Source organism: Panthera tigris, chromosome A3 (genome assembly GCF_018350195.1).
Source record: "Panthera tigris isolate Pti1 chromosome A3, P.tigris_Pti1_mat1.1, whole genome shotgun sequence".
Classification (NCBI taxonomy): domain Eukaryota; kingdom Metazoa; phylum Chordata; class Mammalia; order Carnivora; family Felidae; genus Panthera; species Panthera tigris.
Window position 1 is genome coordinate 42,561,520 of NC_056662.1, and position 17,156 is coordinate 42,578,675.

General features: G+C 51.0%; 2 protein-coding genes across 4 annotated transcripts in view; one reads left to right on the plus strand and one right to left on the minus strand.

Moving 5' to 3' along the window:
• Positions 1 to 7,764, plus strand: part of DSTN (destrin, actin depolymerizing factor) — a 35,545-nt gene extending 27,781 nt beyond the window's left edge. The window contains exons 3-4 of the mRNA XM_042980944.1: positions 4,257 to 4,333; positions 6,527 to 7,764. Coding sequence (XP_042836878.1) covers positions 4,257 to 4,333; positions 6,527 to 6,636 — 187 coding nt within the window. The 3' untranslated portion in view covers positions 6,637 to 7,764. The remainder of the gene's footprint in view (positions 1 to 4,256; positions 4,334 to 6,526) is intronic.
• A 5,254-nt stretch (positions 7,765 to 13,018) lies between these two features.
• Positions 13,019 to 17,156, minus strand: part of RRBP1 (ribosome binding protein 1) — a 64,212-nt gene continuing 60,074 nt past the window's right edge. For 2 of the 3 annotated variants that reach the window (XM_042980946.1, XM_042980945.1), the window contains exons 19-24: positions 16,528 to 16,611; positions 15,944 to 16,051; positions 15,127 to 15,210; positions 14,764 to 14,862; positions 14,140 to 14,283; positions 13,019 to 13,593 (exon numbers count right to left, since the gene is read on the minus strand). In XM_042980946.1, the coding sequence (XP_042836880.1) occupies positions 13,555 to 13,593; positions 14,140 to 14,283; positions 14,764 to 14,862; positions 15,127 to 15,210; positions 15,944 to 16,051; positions 16,528 to 16,611 (558 nt within the window). In that variant the 3' untranslated portion in view covers positions 13,019 to 13,554. The remainder of the gene's footprint in view (positions 13,594 to 14,139; positions 14,284 to 14,763; positions 14,863 to 15,126; positions 15,211 to 15,943; positions 16,052 to 16,527; positions 16,612 to 17,156) is intronic. The other variant, XM_042980947.1, reaches the window with a different exon arrangement.

Here is a 17,156-nt window from a genome sequence, read left to right on the forward strand (position 1 = left end):
TCTTAGCTGGATTGATGTTTGTGGGATGAAAACTAAATTTTACTCTCTGTGTATTTGAAAGACTATGACTTTTATTAATTTTTTTGGTAGGAGAAGGGACAGGAGCTAGATGTTATGCATTCTCTGAACTCACTTTTTTTTTTTTTTAATTTTTAAATATTTGTTTATTTTGAGAGAGGACACAGAGGATCCAAAGCAGGCTCTGCACTGACACCAGAGAGCCTGATGTAGGGCTCGAACTCATGAACTGTGAGATCATGACCCAAGCTGAAATTGAACACTTAACCCACTGAGCCACCCAGGTGCCCCTGGCCTCACTTCTTATAAGTTACAGTTTCTCAAAAAATTCTTCCTGGAATCCTGAGGAGAAAGTTTAGCGCACCAAAATCCTTCTGCAACATGTCTTGCAGGAACCAACTCCTCACTTTTTAAATCACCCAACCTTGTCCCTCTGTGCTTTGCTACTTTTGAAGTCGGTACTGGTATTACAACTGTAATTAGCTCAGGGTAGCCATTAACTACTGTGGCTGTTTAAATTTAAAATAATTAAAATTAGGGGCGCCTGGGTGGCTCAGTCGGTTGGGCGTCCGACTTCGGCTCAGGTCACGATCTCGCATCCGTGGGTTCGAGCCCCGCGTCGGGCTCTGGGCTGATGGCTCAGAGCCTGGAGCCTGCTTCCGATTCTGTGTCTCCCTCTCTCTCTGACCCTCCCCCATTCATGCTCTGTCTCTCTCTGTCTCAAAAATAAATAAACATTAAAAGAAAAAAAAATTAAAAAAAAAAATTAAAATTAAATACATTTTAAAATTCAGTTTTTTAGTCCAATTGCCACATTTCAAATGCTCAGTAGCCACATAGGACTAGTGGCCACTTTACTGGGTAGCACATGCAGGACAGTTCCATCATTGCAGAAAGCTCTACTGGACATTGTTCTAAATGGTGAAAAAGTGTTATAAAGGTGATTGATGTGGCCTTTTTCTTGAAAGGCTATTTAAATTAGTTATTCTCGTCTTTTCAAGTAAGTTTGAGATTAAGCTTGAGTTGACAGTCACACATGTATGTCTTACTTAGTTGTATTATGCTACTGTCCTTGATAAGGAATTCTTACACAGAATATTCTCTAGCTTCCGATGGAAGGGAGAATGGTGACAGCCTTTGATTCTGGGGGAGCGAGGGTCCTCTTGATACTTTTGCTTGAGGCAGGGCAAGGTGAGGAGGGGCTTAGCTTTTAACTGTGTGCTACCAATGGCTTGGGATATGGAGCTAGGTAGTCAAAAGAATTCTGGTTTAAAAGGAATGTAACTCTAGATCACTCCTCAGTTACATTGCAGCAAGCCTTTATCGAACTTGGTTAAACCAAGATGCTGTGTGGATATAAATATGGGGTCAGGGTGCTTGTTTGGGGGCAGCTTTTTGTTCCGCAAGCCTGACAGCCATGGACATACATACGTAAGGATCGTAGCTAATGGGACCTCAGGTGAACGCATTCCTGATTTGAACTTTTATTTCTGCTACATTCCAGCGTTTGTGTTAGGGCCTGCGAAAACAGCTGTGAGGAAAACAGGTAAAGCCTCTGCCCTTCTAAGATTTATAGCTGAGTGGTAGAGATGGCAGCTAAAGCATTCGGCTTTTAAGTTGGTGCCTGTTTCCTTCGTTTGCACTGTTTTTTCCCCTGGTGTTTATACTTTTTTTTCCCCCACTGTGAATACAATATGTCCTTATTAAAGGACATTTGGAGAATATTTGGAAAGAAGAAAGGGAAATTCAGTGTTAATGCAGTGTTTTGTTTTGCATTGCTCCTTTAAGAAATTGTAAAATTGTATAGGAGTTTCCCACAGCAGGCTCTGTTTAGGGCCCAGGAAATGGCTCTTAAGGTGTTTTAAAAATCTGGTTAGAGGGCACCTGTGGGGTTCAGTTGGTTGAGTGTGAGACTCTTGATTTCCAGGATCCCACCTGCTTGGGATTTTCCCTCTCCCTCTCCCTCTCCCTCTCCCTCTCCCTCTCCCTCTCCCTCTCCCTCTCCCTCTCCCTCTCCCTCTCCCTCTCCCTCTCCCTCTCCCTCTCCCTCTCCCTCTCCCTCTCCCTCTCCCTCTCCCTCTCCCTCTCCCTCTCCCTCTCCCTCTCCCTCTCCCTCTCCCTCTCCCTCTCTCCCTCTCCCTCTCCCTCTCCCTCTCCCTCTCCCTCTCCCTCTCCCTCTCCCTCTCCCTCTCCCTCTCCCTCTCCCTCTCCCTCTCCCTCTCCCTCTCCCTCTCCCTCTCCCTCTCCCTCTCCCCTCTCCCTCTCCCTCTCCCTCTCCCTCTCCCTCTCCCTCTCCCTCTCCCTCTCCCTCTCCCTCTCCCTCTCCCTCTCCCTCTCCCTCTCCCCTCTCCCTCTCCCTCTCCCTCTCCCTCTCCCTCTCCCTCTCCCTCTCCCTCTCCCTCTCCCTCTCCCTCTCCCTCTCCCTCTCCCTCTCCCTCTCCCTCTCCCTCTCCCTCTCCCTCTCCCTCTCCCTCTCCCTCTCCCTCTCCCTCTCCCTCTCCCTCTCCCTCTCCCTCTCCCTCTCCCTCTCCCTCTCCCTCTCCCTCTCCCTCTCCCTCTCCCTCTCCCTCTCCCTCTCCCTCTCCCTCTCCCTCTCCCTCTCCCTCTCCCTCTCCCTCTCCCTCTCCCTCTCCCTCTCCCTCTCCCTCTCCTCCCTCTCCCTCTCCTCTCCCTCTCCCTCTCCCTCTCCCTCTCCCTCTCCCTCTCCCTCTCCCTCTCCCTCTCCCTCTCCCTCTCCCTCTCCCTCTCCCTCTCCCTCTCCCTCTCCCTCTCCCTCTCCCTCTCCCTCTCCCTCTCCCTCTCCCTCTCCCTCTCCCTCTCCCTCTCCCTCTCCCTCTCCCTCTCCCTCTCCCTCTCCCTCTCCCTCTCCCTCTCCCTCTCCCTCTCCCTCTCCCTCTCCCTCTCCCTCTCCCTCTCCCTCTCCCTCTCCCTCTCCCTCTCCCTCTCCCTCTCCCTCTCCCTCTCCCTCTCCCTCTCCCTCTCCCTCTCCCTCTCCCTCTCCCTCTCCCTCTCCCTCTCCCTCTCCCTCTCCCTCTCCCTCTCCCTCTCCCTCTCTCCCTCTCCCTCTCCCTCTCCCTCCCTCTCCCTCTCCCTCTCCCTCTCCCTCTCCCTCTCCCTCTCCCTCTCCCTCTCCCTCTCCCTCTCCCTCTCCCTCTCCCTCTCCCTCTCCCTCTCCCTCTCCCTCTCCCTCTCCCTCTCCCTCTCCCTCTCCCTCTCCCTCTCCCTCTCCCTCTCCCTCTCCCTCTCCCTCTCCCTCTCCCTCTCCCTCTCCCTCTCCCCTGATATGTAGATAGTGGGGAGTGGAGGCAGTGGGGCTTGATGGTATTGTGCTAAATGATCCGTTCATGGACAAGGGGTTTGGATAGGATGAGAGTTTTCTGTCCATTGTTAATATTTCTATTATTTTTCTATTAATATTTCTGATAATATTTCTATTATTTTTCAATATTGCTGGTGAAGAAAGTGGTGAAGCATGCTTTCCAGTATTCATTCAAGAGGAGGGAGACACTAACATTTTTGTAAATACAAGATAATAGTAATATTGACAATTAAGGCATATTAATGCTGAATTGCTTATGCTTAAAAAAAAATCCTTGTGATTTCTTTTACTATTTGAGACTAAGATGGAAAGCACAGACTTGTGTGGTCAGAATTTGCCGTTGGAATAGACATAAATGAAGGGATTGGTGAGGGGTAAGAAGGGGACTTTTACTTTGTTTTCTAAAAAAGAATATATTACAAATAATCTGAAGCAAAAATGCTTAAGTTGCTAGCATTTCTTAATTCAGGGTGGCAGATACTTGATTTACAGATTATTCTCTGTACTTTTCTGTGTTTTGAAACTTTTTTTCTAACCAGAAGGAGTTAAAAACCTTGTATAAAGATGGTTGTAATTTGCCTGAACTTATTGATAAAAATGGGGAAAAAAATTTAAAGAAAACAAATTGGGTGATATAGTCAATTGTCCAGTGTGGGGATTTTTTTATTATGGACCGTTAATCTGATTTTAAATCAGTGGTTCTAGTTTGTTTCCACCTTAGTCAACCTGAGCCATTGTGTGTATGCGTGTCCATCATGACATCTCTAAGGAGGTGGGAAATAGGAAAATTGGGTAGTTAGTAAAACTCTCCCGGGAGATTCTGAGGACCGTCCCCTATCACTGATGCAAATGCTTAACACAGTGTAAATTTGTACTTTCTCTGAACGTTTTTTTCCATTTTTGGCATCTTTTTATCCAGGGCACCAGAACTAGCTCCTCTGAAAAGTAAAATGATCTATGCAAGCTCCAAGGATGCAATCAAAAAGAAGTTTCAAGGTATGAATTAGATTTACTTGCAAATATTTAGAGGTGTGGTGAGCCTGGAATTGGGGGCTGCATCTTTTCTAAGAAGCACCTTATTTCCTTTGGAGAGTCTTGGTGACAAAGAAGGCACGTGCTGCCTGTTTTGAGGAAAAACCTGGAAGACTGAACCCGGCTTTCAGCGTGTCGTCTGCCTTACGCCGGTCACTCCAGGTCTGAACAGCCTGTCTTGAAAACCTTATTCTCAGGGAGGGGTAGGGGGCACACACAAAAAAACCCCCAAATACCTCATTCTCTGGACATTGCCCACATAGGACTTGTTTAGGCTGGTTTTAAACTAGTTTGGGATGCTGCTGAGTCTCTCACACGGCATGTGGAGATTAATTGGTTTGTGTTGGTCATACTAAGTAGTGAATTTATAGCCTTTGAATGTGTTGACATAATAAAGTTGCATAAAAGAGACATTCATAAATGGGAAAGGATACTCTTTGTCTCTAGCTTTACTTTGGAATGGTATGATTTTAGCTAATTGTCTCATCTGTGTCCAAAGGAAAGTGCCCTTCTTGAACTGGCCAGTTATCTCTGACTTGCCACTGGGTGAGTGGGATCCTGATGAGACGGCCTGACTGTACTTACTGCCTCCAGCCAGGAGGAAATGTTGGTATGATGGGAGGAGCATGGGGCAAATGCCCAAAGGCCTGCAATGAGGGCTAAGCTTGTAATCTAACTGCTGTGTGACCCTGGCCCAAACCGCTTAACCTCCTTCGACCTTGATTCTCTCCATAGCAGAATGGGAGGCTTGGTCTGGATTGTGTAGGCTCAGTTTAAGAGGTGTCCCACCACCTTCCTTGCCGTGGCTAGCTCCAAACAGCTGTGTGAGCCAAGGTCATAGGGCTTGGCCCAGTGTGGTTTTTGTTTGGTTTTACCATGGCTGGCTTCTATATTCTTGTAGTGAAACAGGTTTGCTCTAGCTTGTTTTGCTTAGGAAAACTCACTTCTTTTCTTGAAGCCTGCTGCTACATAGTTCAGGCCTGTCAGATGTCAGATTCCACAGGCATTTGGGTTGATGTTGCTCTCCCTGCCCCCGCACCGCCGGAAGTGTGTTCACTGGTTGGTTAACTGATGTTTTAGCGGGACTCCTTAACGTTCCACAATGCAACTGAAAAAGATTGACAGTGGATTCCTTACCGTCCTTATTCTGTGTTGCCTTTCAGTAAAGGAAATGGAATTGCTATATAGACTTGGCCTGGTGATGTTAAAGATGGTCACTTGTTGCTTTTTTTTCCCTAGAGAAACCATTACTGGCTTTCTCCAGTCAGTCTAAGTGGTCCAAAGGCTGACCTGCTATACTTTCTGCAGCTTAAGAAATGGTCTTAAAATTATGAACAATCAGAAACAATGCAGCTGTTTGAAAAACAGTAGCTGTTTACAGAGAAGCTACTGTATGTGATTCCCTAAGTGAGCTGATTCTGCAGTGTGGTGATGTAATTTTTCTGAGAAAGCAATCAGTAACACATTTTACACAGTTTTCATTGTGATTGAGTTCTTAAACGTATAGTATAATACCACTGGAGAGCTAACTTCTAGAGCAAAGGAGATGCTGGTTGTGTAAATACTCTTATTCTTCAGTGTAGTTAACTAAAATCAACTGTGCAATCAAAACACTGAATTCATATTTTTACTTACATTTTAAAAACCAAGAAAATTACTAGACCTGCTTTTTAAGTTTTTATTGAAGTACAACGTAGCTATAGAAAAGTATGCATCATAAATGATTGTAGAACTCAATTTTCACAAACTGAACAAAATGGTGGTTTCTTGATTTAACAACCAGCACCCCAAAAGTCTCCCTCGTATCCCTTCCAGTCACACCACTTTCTTTTACTCCTTCCTCCACGTGGAACCAGCACCCTGACTTCTAGCAGCATAAAATAGCTTTGGCTGATTTTCTGTTGTACAAATAGAATCATCTAGAATGTATGTTTTTATAAAGTTTGGCTTCTTTTAGTCAGCGTTCTGTTAGTCTTTCATTTTGTCGCATGTAGCTACAGATTATTGATTCTCCTCACTGTAGTATTCTGTTGTTTGTATATACCACAGTTTGTCTATCCATGTTAGCGCTGGTCTTTTAAAACAGTTGCTGTCTTAGAGAAATAGGTTAAATTACTGCTATAATTCTTAAATAGAATTGTTGTTTTTCCTTCCTAGGCATAAAACACGAATGTCAAGCAAATGGGCCAGAAGACCTCAATCGGGCTTGTATTGCTGAAAAGCTAGGTGGATCCTTAATTGTAGCTTTTGAAGGATGCCCTGTGTAGACCATCATTCAGTGCCACAAATTGAAAGCTTCCATGTTTAATGTTATCCTCTTGCTATATAAATGTTTAGGCCAGGGTCTCACTGAGGGGGAGCTGTCTTGTCATCTGTTAGAGTAAATTAAATATTCTATAAACATGTGCAGATGGCCCTAAATAAATCTAAAATCTGAAGTTTTATTGGTGTGAAATTAAATTCTTATTGGCCAGATGCCTGTTTTTGATGGGTTGGCTTGTAAAGATTTTTGTTAAACTCATGATTTTTAATAATGCAGTTCACAAAACAGTACAAGGCCTTATGAAGAGAATCACTGCATCTTTGTAACCTCAGCAGTTACTTTATTTCTTTGCTTAGAGAATTGGTCATAATCTGGTTATAATTTTGGCCCCAATTTATTCTCTCTGGAGCTAAACTGCATACTAGAAAATAAATCTCCTCACCATATGTAACAGCACTAATATACTAACTACAGTAAGACTAAGTCAGGCAGCCTTCTAATTCTAGCAACTGTGTGATGGAGACTGCCTCAGAATTGTGCACACTTCTAACCGGCGCTGATTTTGCAAAGCACTATTTTGAGCACGCGGTTGGAATACAGGAAGCAGCTCTCTGCACCTGCAGTAAGCTCTCCATTCGCTAGTTCGTGAGACTGCTCTGAGAGTGACCTTGCATCTTGGAAATAAAATCATGGTGTGTCCTCAGGAGAATGTGCAATACCTTGCAACGACTTCATTATAACACAAATTAGGGCTCCATTGTAATATACTTTGTTAATGAAAATGATAAAATGGTGTATTGACAAGCTGGGACACTTGTGACCTCTTTAATTGTGTGTCCTTCAAAATTTTGTTGCTTCTGGTACAGTAAAGTGTGGAAGAACATTAGGTACATGTTTATGCTGGGGCCTGGGAGAACTTCCAAATTTCCTAGAGCAGTTTGTGGATTGTATGGGAAATGGGGAGCAGGTGTAATGGATGACACCCACGGAAGCCACCACCTGATGACACTTGCAAGTGATTGTCCTTAACATCACAGGCATAACGACACTTTGAACGGTGTAGAGATGCACACTGTTGGACTTAGAAGTAGCAGTATTGGCTTTGTGTAATAAAGGAAGCATTTTTAACTCCCTCTCGTGTAATTATTCACGGTGAATTGGGGATGGAGGATTTTGCCTTCCATAAGTGGGGTAAGGCGTGGAGGTTTGGGTATTTCAGACCATTAGAGTTAAGATCACAGTTCTTTCCTCCTCTTATTGAACGAGGAAGTTGGTGTAAAAGTTGGGAATCCTTTTCTACTCTAAATGTGTATTCAAACAGCAGGCTTATATCTCCTGATTTGTTTGGGAGACAAAAAAGTTACACTTAAAATACTTCTTTCAGAATGGTCTAGGGGCACCTGGGTGGTTCAGTCAGTTGAAGAACATCTGACCCTTGATTTCAGCTCAGGTCATGATCCCAGGGTCATGAGATCAAGCCACATGTTTGGTTCCAGGCTGGGTGTAGAGCCTGCTCTCCCTCCCTCCCTCCCTCCCTCCCTCCCTCCCTCCCTCCCTCCGTCTGTCCATCCATGTGTCTGTCTCTCACCCTCTGCCCCCTCCTCCACACTCGCTCTCAAAAAAAAAAAAAAAAAAAAAAAAAAGAATGGTCTAGAAGACCGTGCTGGCTACTGGCTTACTGTTACTGATGGACTGCTTGTCATTCTTTCTTCCGGAGTTTCTTATTTTCTTTACTGCAAAGCAGTGCTTTCAGAGACCGTGTATATTAACAGCCCGCCCAAGAAGCATCACAGGCCACGGCTGCCCTACTCCAGAATCAGCCATGTAGATACAGCCAGGTATTTGGTCAAAGAGTTTTAAAAGAAGGAAGCTTTTTTCTGTGGTTTTAGCTTGTGACATGTGGCGCTACCTGTGTAACCACCCTTTCCTGCTGGTGTGTGTGCATTTGCGTGTGTGTTGGGGGTATGGGAGAGGGATGCATGGCTGTGGGAACAGAAGGATTTCAAATTGGTACAGGGATGTAAGAGAACGTAAACGTCTTCCAACACTCCACTCTTACAGCAGAAATTGGGAAGATGCTAATAGTTACTTGTTATCTCTACCTAGGGGAACTTTTGAGAGATTCTTACTGGATTCCTGAGGTTGGGGCCCAAGAATCCTGCTAACAAGGACTCCAGGTAATTCTGATGCAGAATTAGAGTTTGAGACCTCAGCCAACACTGGTGAGGAATAAAACTGGCAGGTGTACTCTGCTCTCAGCAAACACATTTACATTTTTACAAGTGTAAACACATTACAAAAATGTGTTTGTGGAAAGCTGACTAAAGTGATACTCTCTTGCCCTGGGAAAGAAGCAAATAAAGCCATTGCTAACAAATACAGAGCTTGACTGTGAAGTTCATTCTTTCAGGGAATATTAATCCCTGAGAAAATAGCACAGCGACTCAGATAATAGAATTAGGCTCAGTCGAGTGGTTTCCTTTCTGCAGAACTGCCCAGAGTGCTGGCTCGTCCACACACACAGGAAGGGCAGCTTGTTTCTTGACTGGTTTGTTGCTCTTAGGACTAACAGATTGGATATGCCCAGGGACACATCACTTTCCCGTGATCTGGGCATTTCTGAAACACGGCAACACTCTCCAGACCAAGTTCCAGCTGAGCTGCAGCTAGAAGAAGGGTCATTATGGTTGACCCTTGAACAATACAAGTTTGCACTGTGTGGGTCCATTTATTTATGGATTTTCCTTATGATTTTAACATCAGCTTTACTGTAAGAATACAGTGTATAATACACATACCTTGCAAAATGTATTAATCTGTTATTGGTAAGGCTTCACGTCACTAGGAGGCTATTAGTAGAGTTTTTGGAGGAGTCAAAAAATGTAATACACGGGTGCCTGGGTAGCTCAGTCGGTTAAATCCTGACTCTTGATCTCAGCTCAGGTCTTGATCTCAGTCGTGAGTTCAAGCCCCATGTTAGGCTCTTTGCTGGGTGTGGAGCCTACTTAAAAACGACAACAAAAAAGTAATACACAGATTCTTCACTATGCAGGTAGGGGTATCTTGCCCCTAACCCCCGAGTTGTTCAAGGGTCACCCATAATTGCATTGTGGCTGCAAGAGGGTGAAGTTCTAGGAGCCAGAGTTTTGGTGGAAGGAAGGCTTGTGTAACTTGAGCTGCATCTGGCTGGCCAGGTCTGCCCTTGAGACTTCCCCAGCCCCTAGCCAGTGCCCTTGGTAGGCAGCCCAGGAAGGAAAGTCACACAACTTCTACTGGGCAACCCTGGGACTACAATTTGGATCTCTTGTTTTCTGTCCCTAAGCTATTCCCATTGTATCCCAGGGGAGTTCCTTGTTTCTAACATCTGGAATTCTGAGGTCAATCTTGTTCGGTGCCAGGGATGAGACTGGAACTGGGGCAGGAAAGGGCGAGAGTTCTTTTGGGCTTTGAATCCTGTTAGACCCAAACCTGAAGGAAGCTTAGAAGACATTTATGGAGGGTGTCTGGTGGTTTCTAAAACCTTGTGTTTTTGCTGCCTACAGGCCAGGCATCCTGGTGTGTATACATTTTACTAAATATCATGCTGAGATGACCAGAGGAACTTAGTCACAAGAGTCGCCGCTGGCACGATGGGGCTCCCAGGTCTGGAGATGGCTGTTTATGGGCTGTGTGACCCTGGAGGTTCAGGTCAATTCTTGGAGCCTCTGAAGGGTGGGGTGTAGACTAGATGTTCTCAGAACTCTCCCACTTGCACTGTCGGGGGTCTCCGATGGCAGTGGCAGTGCTGAGCCCCGGCTGTGGCCTCTGCAAAGCCTGACCTAGGGGAGAACATGGCTTCTTGTCAGCAGGCTGGCGGGCCAGCCAGTGCTCTAACCGAGCCCGGGTGACTCCTGCCTCCACATTGAACTTAGCAAGTGACTGCAAGAGCCGGTTGTCCTGTGCTGCACCGATACTCCATTTGCAGGACACAGAGCTAGGAATGGCCGGGCCGATGAGCCAGGCTTTCAGGGCATCTGTGCCATGTTGACAAACACGAGGTGCCTATCAGCCAGCCTCCTGTTCTAGCATCTACCAAGGGTGGCTGTCTCCGTTATCTTCCTGAATGGCTCTTTCTTCCTTCCCCAGCCTGGTGATGGAAGCTTGCCCAGGAACAGCCCTGGCGAGGAGGCCAGGCAGAGGCAAACCCTATCAGGCTGCTTGGCGAACTTGGGTTCCCTTCTGCTGGGCCTCAGCGCTGCGTGGCACATTTGCTGGGGCGTGTGGAGCAGAAGACTGACGATGGGCCCTTAAAGCCTGAGTGGCAGGTAGTCTCTGACGTGGCATTTTCAGAGCCCCCAGGGGCCCCACACCCTGCCTTTGTTTTACCTCCTCCTAACCGGTGGACACTGGGCCTCTTACCACGTGGTTTGAGCAGGGGGTAGGACTGGAGCCAGAACCCAGGGAGCAGCTGCCGCCCTGTAATACCCGAAGGCGGCAGTTTGGTGCCCCCAGGTCTCTCTCCGTGCCTTTCTTGCCCCAGAGCCCCCCCTGTTCCTGTGCCTTCAGAGGGCACCTGCCCAGCATAGGGGTTCTCAATTCTGCAGCATGGCAAGGGGATGGAACTTACTAGGAATGTAGGCTCACAGGGCCCGGTGACAATTCTGAGGCGGGTGTCCTGGCGCAGGGCCAAGTCTGGCCTCAGTTTTCCAACAGGAGACTGACCAGGGCCCCAAACCACTTGCCTTAAGGCCACTGTGTCAGCGGGAGGAGGGTTGTGACTCCCCCCATAGGGCCAGTCCTCCAGCACAGAATCCCTGCTCCTTGTGCACAGGGGACACGGAAGGTACGGTGAGGGACCACAGGTTTGGGGGGTGTTCAGTGGCCACTGTTCATGGGGTCCATGGACTCCACAACTCTTCTCCTCCAGCTGGCCCTCCAGGCTGCGTGCTGCACTGACAATAAGGTGGGTTTAAAACCTGCCTTGCCTTTTACCAGGTGAGCTTTCCCTTCTGTGGGGATTCTTTGTAAAATGGCGGGGGGGCGGGCGGTATACCGCCCATGGGTTCTGAAAAGTTTCACGTGAGAACCAAGGGCAGGGCTGGGCATGTGGTCAGCATCAGATATTACCAGTCACTTCTGTTCAGTCTCCTGCCAAAGCATGGGCTTCCTCTTTCCACGTAAGCCCCCTCCAGAGTTCTAGGACAGGTAGGATGGTGTCCTCTTGCTTAAAAATGTCACAGCCCCTACTGCCTTACCTGTCCGGACACCTTGTCCTTTGTAACCTGGCTCTACAAGGCCCCCTTGACCTCACTTCCTGTCCCTGCACATGCTGTCCCCTTGGCCTTGGGCCTTTCTCCCCTCCCCTGACAAATATCTCCTGCTCTGGTGAACTCCAGCTTAAGCTCACTTTTCTGGGGAGCCTTCCTCAAACTCCCAGCATCCTTTATGCCAATACCGTTGCAATACATAGGTGCCACATAGCATGATTAGGTGGCCCACAGGAGCCGGGACCAGGTCAGGGTCCTGCAGATTGAAGGCAGTACTGCCTGGCCTCGGGAGGATTGCTCAGTGCAGAGGCTGCCGGCTTGAGAACATGCTGCCTGGGTCTCAAGGTTCCCGTGACAGCCACCCACAGAAGTGCCCTCTGGTGGGTTTGACTCCTGACATACGGAGGTCCCAAAGCAGGCAGTGGAGGCTAGTTCTTGGATTGCCCTTCTTTGGCACCCTCCCCATTGTGCTGGACCTGCTGTGAGGGTGTGCGCCCTCCCCCTAGCCAATCCAACTCCTGTCACAGGCCTGAGGCTCAGGAGGGTGATGAAAGGGGACAGTGCTTGCTCGAGGCAACCCCTTAACAGGACTGGTTGATGCCACCAAGCCCCAGGCTGCTCAGATTCACCTGCTTGCTCCTGGCTTGGTCCCACCCATCCTGGGACCTGACCCCTCCAGTCCAGGTGTTGCTCAAGCTCGATTCCCACTGCTTCCTCCAAGACCACGCTGCCTCCAGCTGCCAGACACAGTGGGTCTTAGGATCTTGGCAAGTCTGGGCTGGCTGCTCCAGCTCTGGACCACCCCCCTGAGGCACAGAGGAGCGTCCAAGCCTCAGTCAGGACACAGATTCCCTTGCTCGTTCACAGAGCTCACCCTGGACAACAGCCTAGGCCACCTGTGGCCTGCTTAGGTAGCCTCCGATTCTCAAGGGTGGGGGCAGCGGTCAGCACATCTGGTCACCGGGTGCCATGACCGGGAGAAGTGCTGGGGGAGCCCCCAAGACAGCTGCAAATCTCCTGATTTCAGGGGAACCAAACAGCACACTTGTTCTTCCCCTGAGGGAGACAGCCCCTCTTCGTTCCTCATCCTGGGCCCAGCGGCCAGGCCAGGGAGCCCCAGCAGACCAGACGAGACCGAAGTGCCGGGCGACAACGTTGGTTTTAATGGCATTAACATCCGGAGGTCATACACCCGTTCTTGCTGGCAACTTCTCCCAGGGCTGAGGGCTGCTGCCTCGCTGGGCCGGGCTGTGACCCTCCAGTCTGTCCCACAGCCTTTGAGATTCCTCACCCGGCCCCGCCCGCCTCCCACTCCCCAGCCCAGTGAGAGAAAACAATTGCACTGATTGACACACGGGTCCCCAGAGGCCCCAGCCTCCCCAGCTCACACCCTGGGGTCTGTCACGGAGCTGATAAGGGCTTTGGCGTCTGCTCGGTGGTGGTCCAGGCCTGGTCCTGGGGAATAGTGTTTATCAAACGTGACAAAGGTTCTTTTACAAACAGGGGTCTGGAAGATCTATTTCTGTGATTCTAAGAGACTCTCGTCTCTAATGGCTTCTCTCAGAGCTACTGGAAGTTGGGCCTGGATAACGCTGTTGGTTGGTTTATTTATCTGTAAGGAATGTGTAAGGCATTTTGGTAAGTTGAACAGTAACTTCTCTTCCCGCAGAGGAGACTCAGACAGAAGTGCCCTCCTTTGAGCTGCTACTGTCCTCCTGTGAACAAAGGTGGGCAGACGGAAGGAGAGGCTGGGGTCAAAGAGCCAAGGCAAGCACTCACCCCGAACTCCTAGGGACCTCCAATCACCCCTTGGGATTAACACCCCCCACCACTCCAATACTTTCAGAGAACACCCAGCCCAGCAAGTCTGGAAAACCAGAGTGGACTCCGGGGGCTGACAGGAGCCGGGGACATAGGAGAGGGAGGGCCCTGAGTTGGGTGAGGACCCTGGTCCCCCAGGCTGCAAAGCGAGGACCTAGCTGGCAGTGGGGGCCAGAGACGTACTTCCCACCAAGGGGAGCCACAGGAGGGCAGGTGCTGGGCCCAGCAGGCTGAATGTCCTGCCACCCACTTTCAGGAGTCTGACCCCACCACTTCCGGCTCCCCAGGCCTGGCTCTCCCATCTATCCTGCGTCCTGGGGCTCCCACAACCCCACCTGGCCCTTCCCACCCTGACTCCCACGGGGTCTGCTCTGCTCTGGGCCAGGGCCCAGCTCCGGGGATGGGGCAGCCGAGGCCATGGTTGGGGCCAGGACACTCACTGTTCTGTCCAGCTGCTCCTGCAATTTCTTCACCGTGTCTTTCTCCTTTGCCAGCTGCTCCTGGGTCGTCTTTAAAAGCTCCTGTAATTTGGTGGCAGCGCGTCCCAGGTCACTGGTTAACTTCTTCTCTTTTTCTAGTCTCTCCTGTGGGTGGTCACAGGATCAAAGGAGATCAGCTGTCACGTGGCACACAGCAGAAAGACCACGTGGCTATATGCCCGGGAAGCCAGAGTCTTCCAAAGGCGGCGGGAGGATGTGATCTCCTGGTCACCCAGAGATAGGTCTCTGTCCCAGCTACCAGCACTACCAGGAGAGCTTCCTATGACACGGGGCATGTCCTACGGCGTACTGTGGCTAGCGTGACGGAGGAACTGAACTTCCAGTTTTGTTTAATGTAAACAGCCCCGCTGACTGGTGGCTGCTGTGTGCGACATCAAAAGTTTAGACATCCCGCCACCCCCATCACCACCAAATGAGGCTGGACCCTGCCCGAGGGGCCTCAAGATGGCTCCCACCACACGGAGCGACAGTGGGAGATGGTGGCAAGAGCCGGGGCGGGAGAGGTGGTGCTCCTTTCCTGACCCCACCCTGAGCCCTGGAACAGACCCCCAGGGCCCCCTCTACCTTCAGCTGCGTGGCCTCCTCTGCTTCTGAAGACTCGAGGGGCCCCATGCTGCGGAGCTTCTCCAGCTCTGCCTGCAGCCGACACGCCGAGCTCTGAGCCTTGGTGTAGAGAGAGGGCAGCGGGGCATGGGCGGGACGCCGTACACACCCCACAGGTCCTATAAGTCCGCCTGGGGACGCCCACCAGGAGGGGATTAAGGCTGTGGCCAGGGAGAGCAGGTGGGACCCACACGCACGGGGCAGGGGACTGTGTGGCACCCCCCCACCCCACCCCAGGAGGGACAAGGCCAGACCGCCCGGCAGACCCCCGCCCATACCCCCACTGTCCCCGACACCCCGAGGGCTACAGAGGCAGGGCCTGACCTCCTCAAACTCGGCCGTGAGCTTCTGCCGTTGTGCCTGCTCGTCCTCCAGGAGGGCTTCCGTCCGCTCCAGCTGCGTCTTCAGCTGCGTGGAAACACCGCACAGACTGTGGGAACCCGGTGAAGGACCCCCTTGGGAACCAGGGCTCCTGGGCAGGCGCCGCCTCCTAGCTCCTTGCGCCCCCTCGGCCTTTCCCTGCCCCTGGCTGCCCACCAGCCAGCTGACAGTCGCTCCTACACTCCCGCTGCGCGGAGACGGTGCCTCGGCCCCCGGGTCCAGAGCCACCACCTCTGCCAACCTCAGACACCTTTCCTGAGACTCACGGCACAAGGAGGCCTCAGAGCCACCGTGCAAGTCCCCGCCCCACAGTGTCGTGCCCACCACTGCCACTCTGGTGACAGGACCCCACCTCCCGCTGAGGGCTCGCAACCACGCCACTTGGGTCCGGAGTCTGGAGGGCAAGCACCCTGCTGTGACGTGTCGGCGAGGGCCCTGGCAGGAGACCAGACTCCCTGACTGCAGGCCCAGCCACCCCGACTCCCTCTTCCCCCCACTCCTGCGCACAACTGTTAAGATCCAGCGCCCGACCCCTCTTCTTCTGGCCGCTTCCCTGCCCCTTCCTCTGCTCTGGGACTTCCTCAGAACCTGGTGGTCCCTCTCGGGGCAGAGCGGGGTGGGGAGAGCAGGCGCTGGAGGCCGCAAGTTGCCAGTGTTTAGCCGGAACAGAGGCCTGCCGCCTTTGCTCTCCAACTGGGCTCGAGGGGGCCCACGCGGGCTGTTAGTGACAGACATCTGGGGACCGGCTCACCGCCCTAACCTCGACAGGGTCCTGCTCTGCTGGGGGGGCCTCAGGGGGGACAGCCGGGGACCCAGCTACGTCACCATCCTCTACGTGGCTCTGCATCTCACTCAGCTGCTGCCTGACCTGAAACAGGGAGGGTGGGTTTGTGCAAATACACAGCCAGACACACGCCCACCGTGCCACGCCCACCCATACATTTGACTGAATGGGTCTGAGCCACTGCTGAAGTGAGAAAACATCCGAGGGCCACGGAGGGCGAGGTAGTGCTGAGCCACAGGGCTCACGGAGACTTGAACTTCCCAGAACCCCTGCCCTGAGCTCCCAGTGCCTTTATGGGGCCAGGCCACACCAGGGGACATGTGACTAGAGCCCAAGCACCGGCCCTGGCAGCCACACGCCCAGCTCCGAGTTCTGGGCCAACGCACAAGGAGCCCCTTCAGCACGGCTGATCAAAGCCGGCCCCAGAGGTTACACCGGGGCACACCCCACTCCACCGAGCCGTGTGACCTTGCACGGGGTGGAGAACCACGACTGGCCAATGAACCACACACACGCACACACACCCTGGCACCGTTCCCCTCCCGTCCACGCTCACTCACCAGGGCGAGCTCATTGCTTTGTTTCTGGGCTTCACTCTTGGCTGCATCCAGCTGAGACTGAGATTCTAATAAAAGTTGCCTCAACTTGGAGAGAAAATGAATCCAGGTGATGGGGGGAAAAGGAGAAAAGAAAACCAGTTCCTATGAGTTAACACCTACGCACACAAGCTGCTCCAAGCCCCGAGAGCATTCCGGAGCAGCGTGGGCCTGGCAGGGGCTCCTCGGCCTCCCCAAACTACGGTTTCTGTCTGAAGACGTGGGGAAGACAGAATCCACTACAGGCCTTTCTTGGATCTTCATTTACAGACCATCTTATAAAATACGGCCAAAAGTTTGAAATCAAACCAGGACTGGGGGGTGGGGGGGTGCCGCCTCTGAACAGTCAGTAAACGGTATCAGATTTAAGCCCATTTGCCCCTGAAATGGTGTCCCCGGGCCAGGGAAGGAAGTGGCCTCACGAGGCTGTCCTGGCTGTATGCTTCCCTGTTGGTGGCACGGTCTTTCTGCCATTTGCCCATGACACCTCTCTCAGGTCAGCTGGCCTACGGCCAGGGCAGAAGCCCGAGAGCCCAGACTCTGAGTTCCTATTAATGAGCACCATGGAAGGAGAAACCCAGGACAGGCTGGAG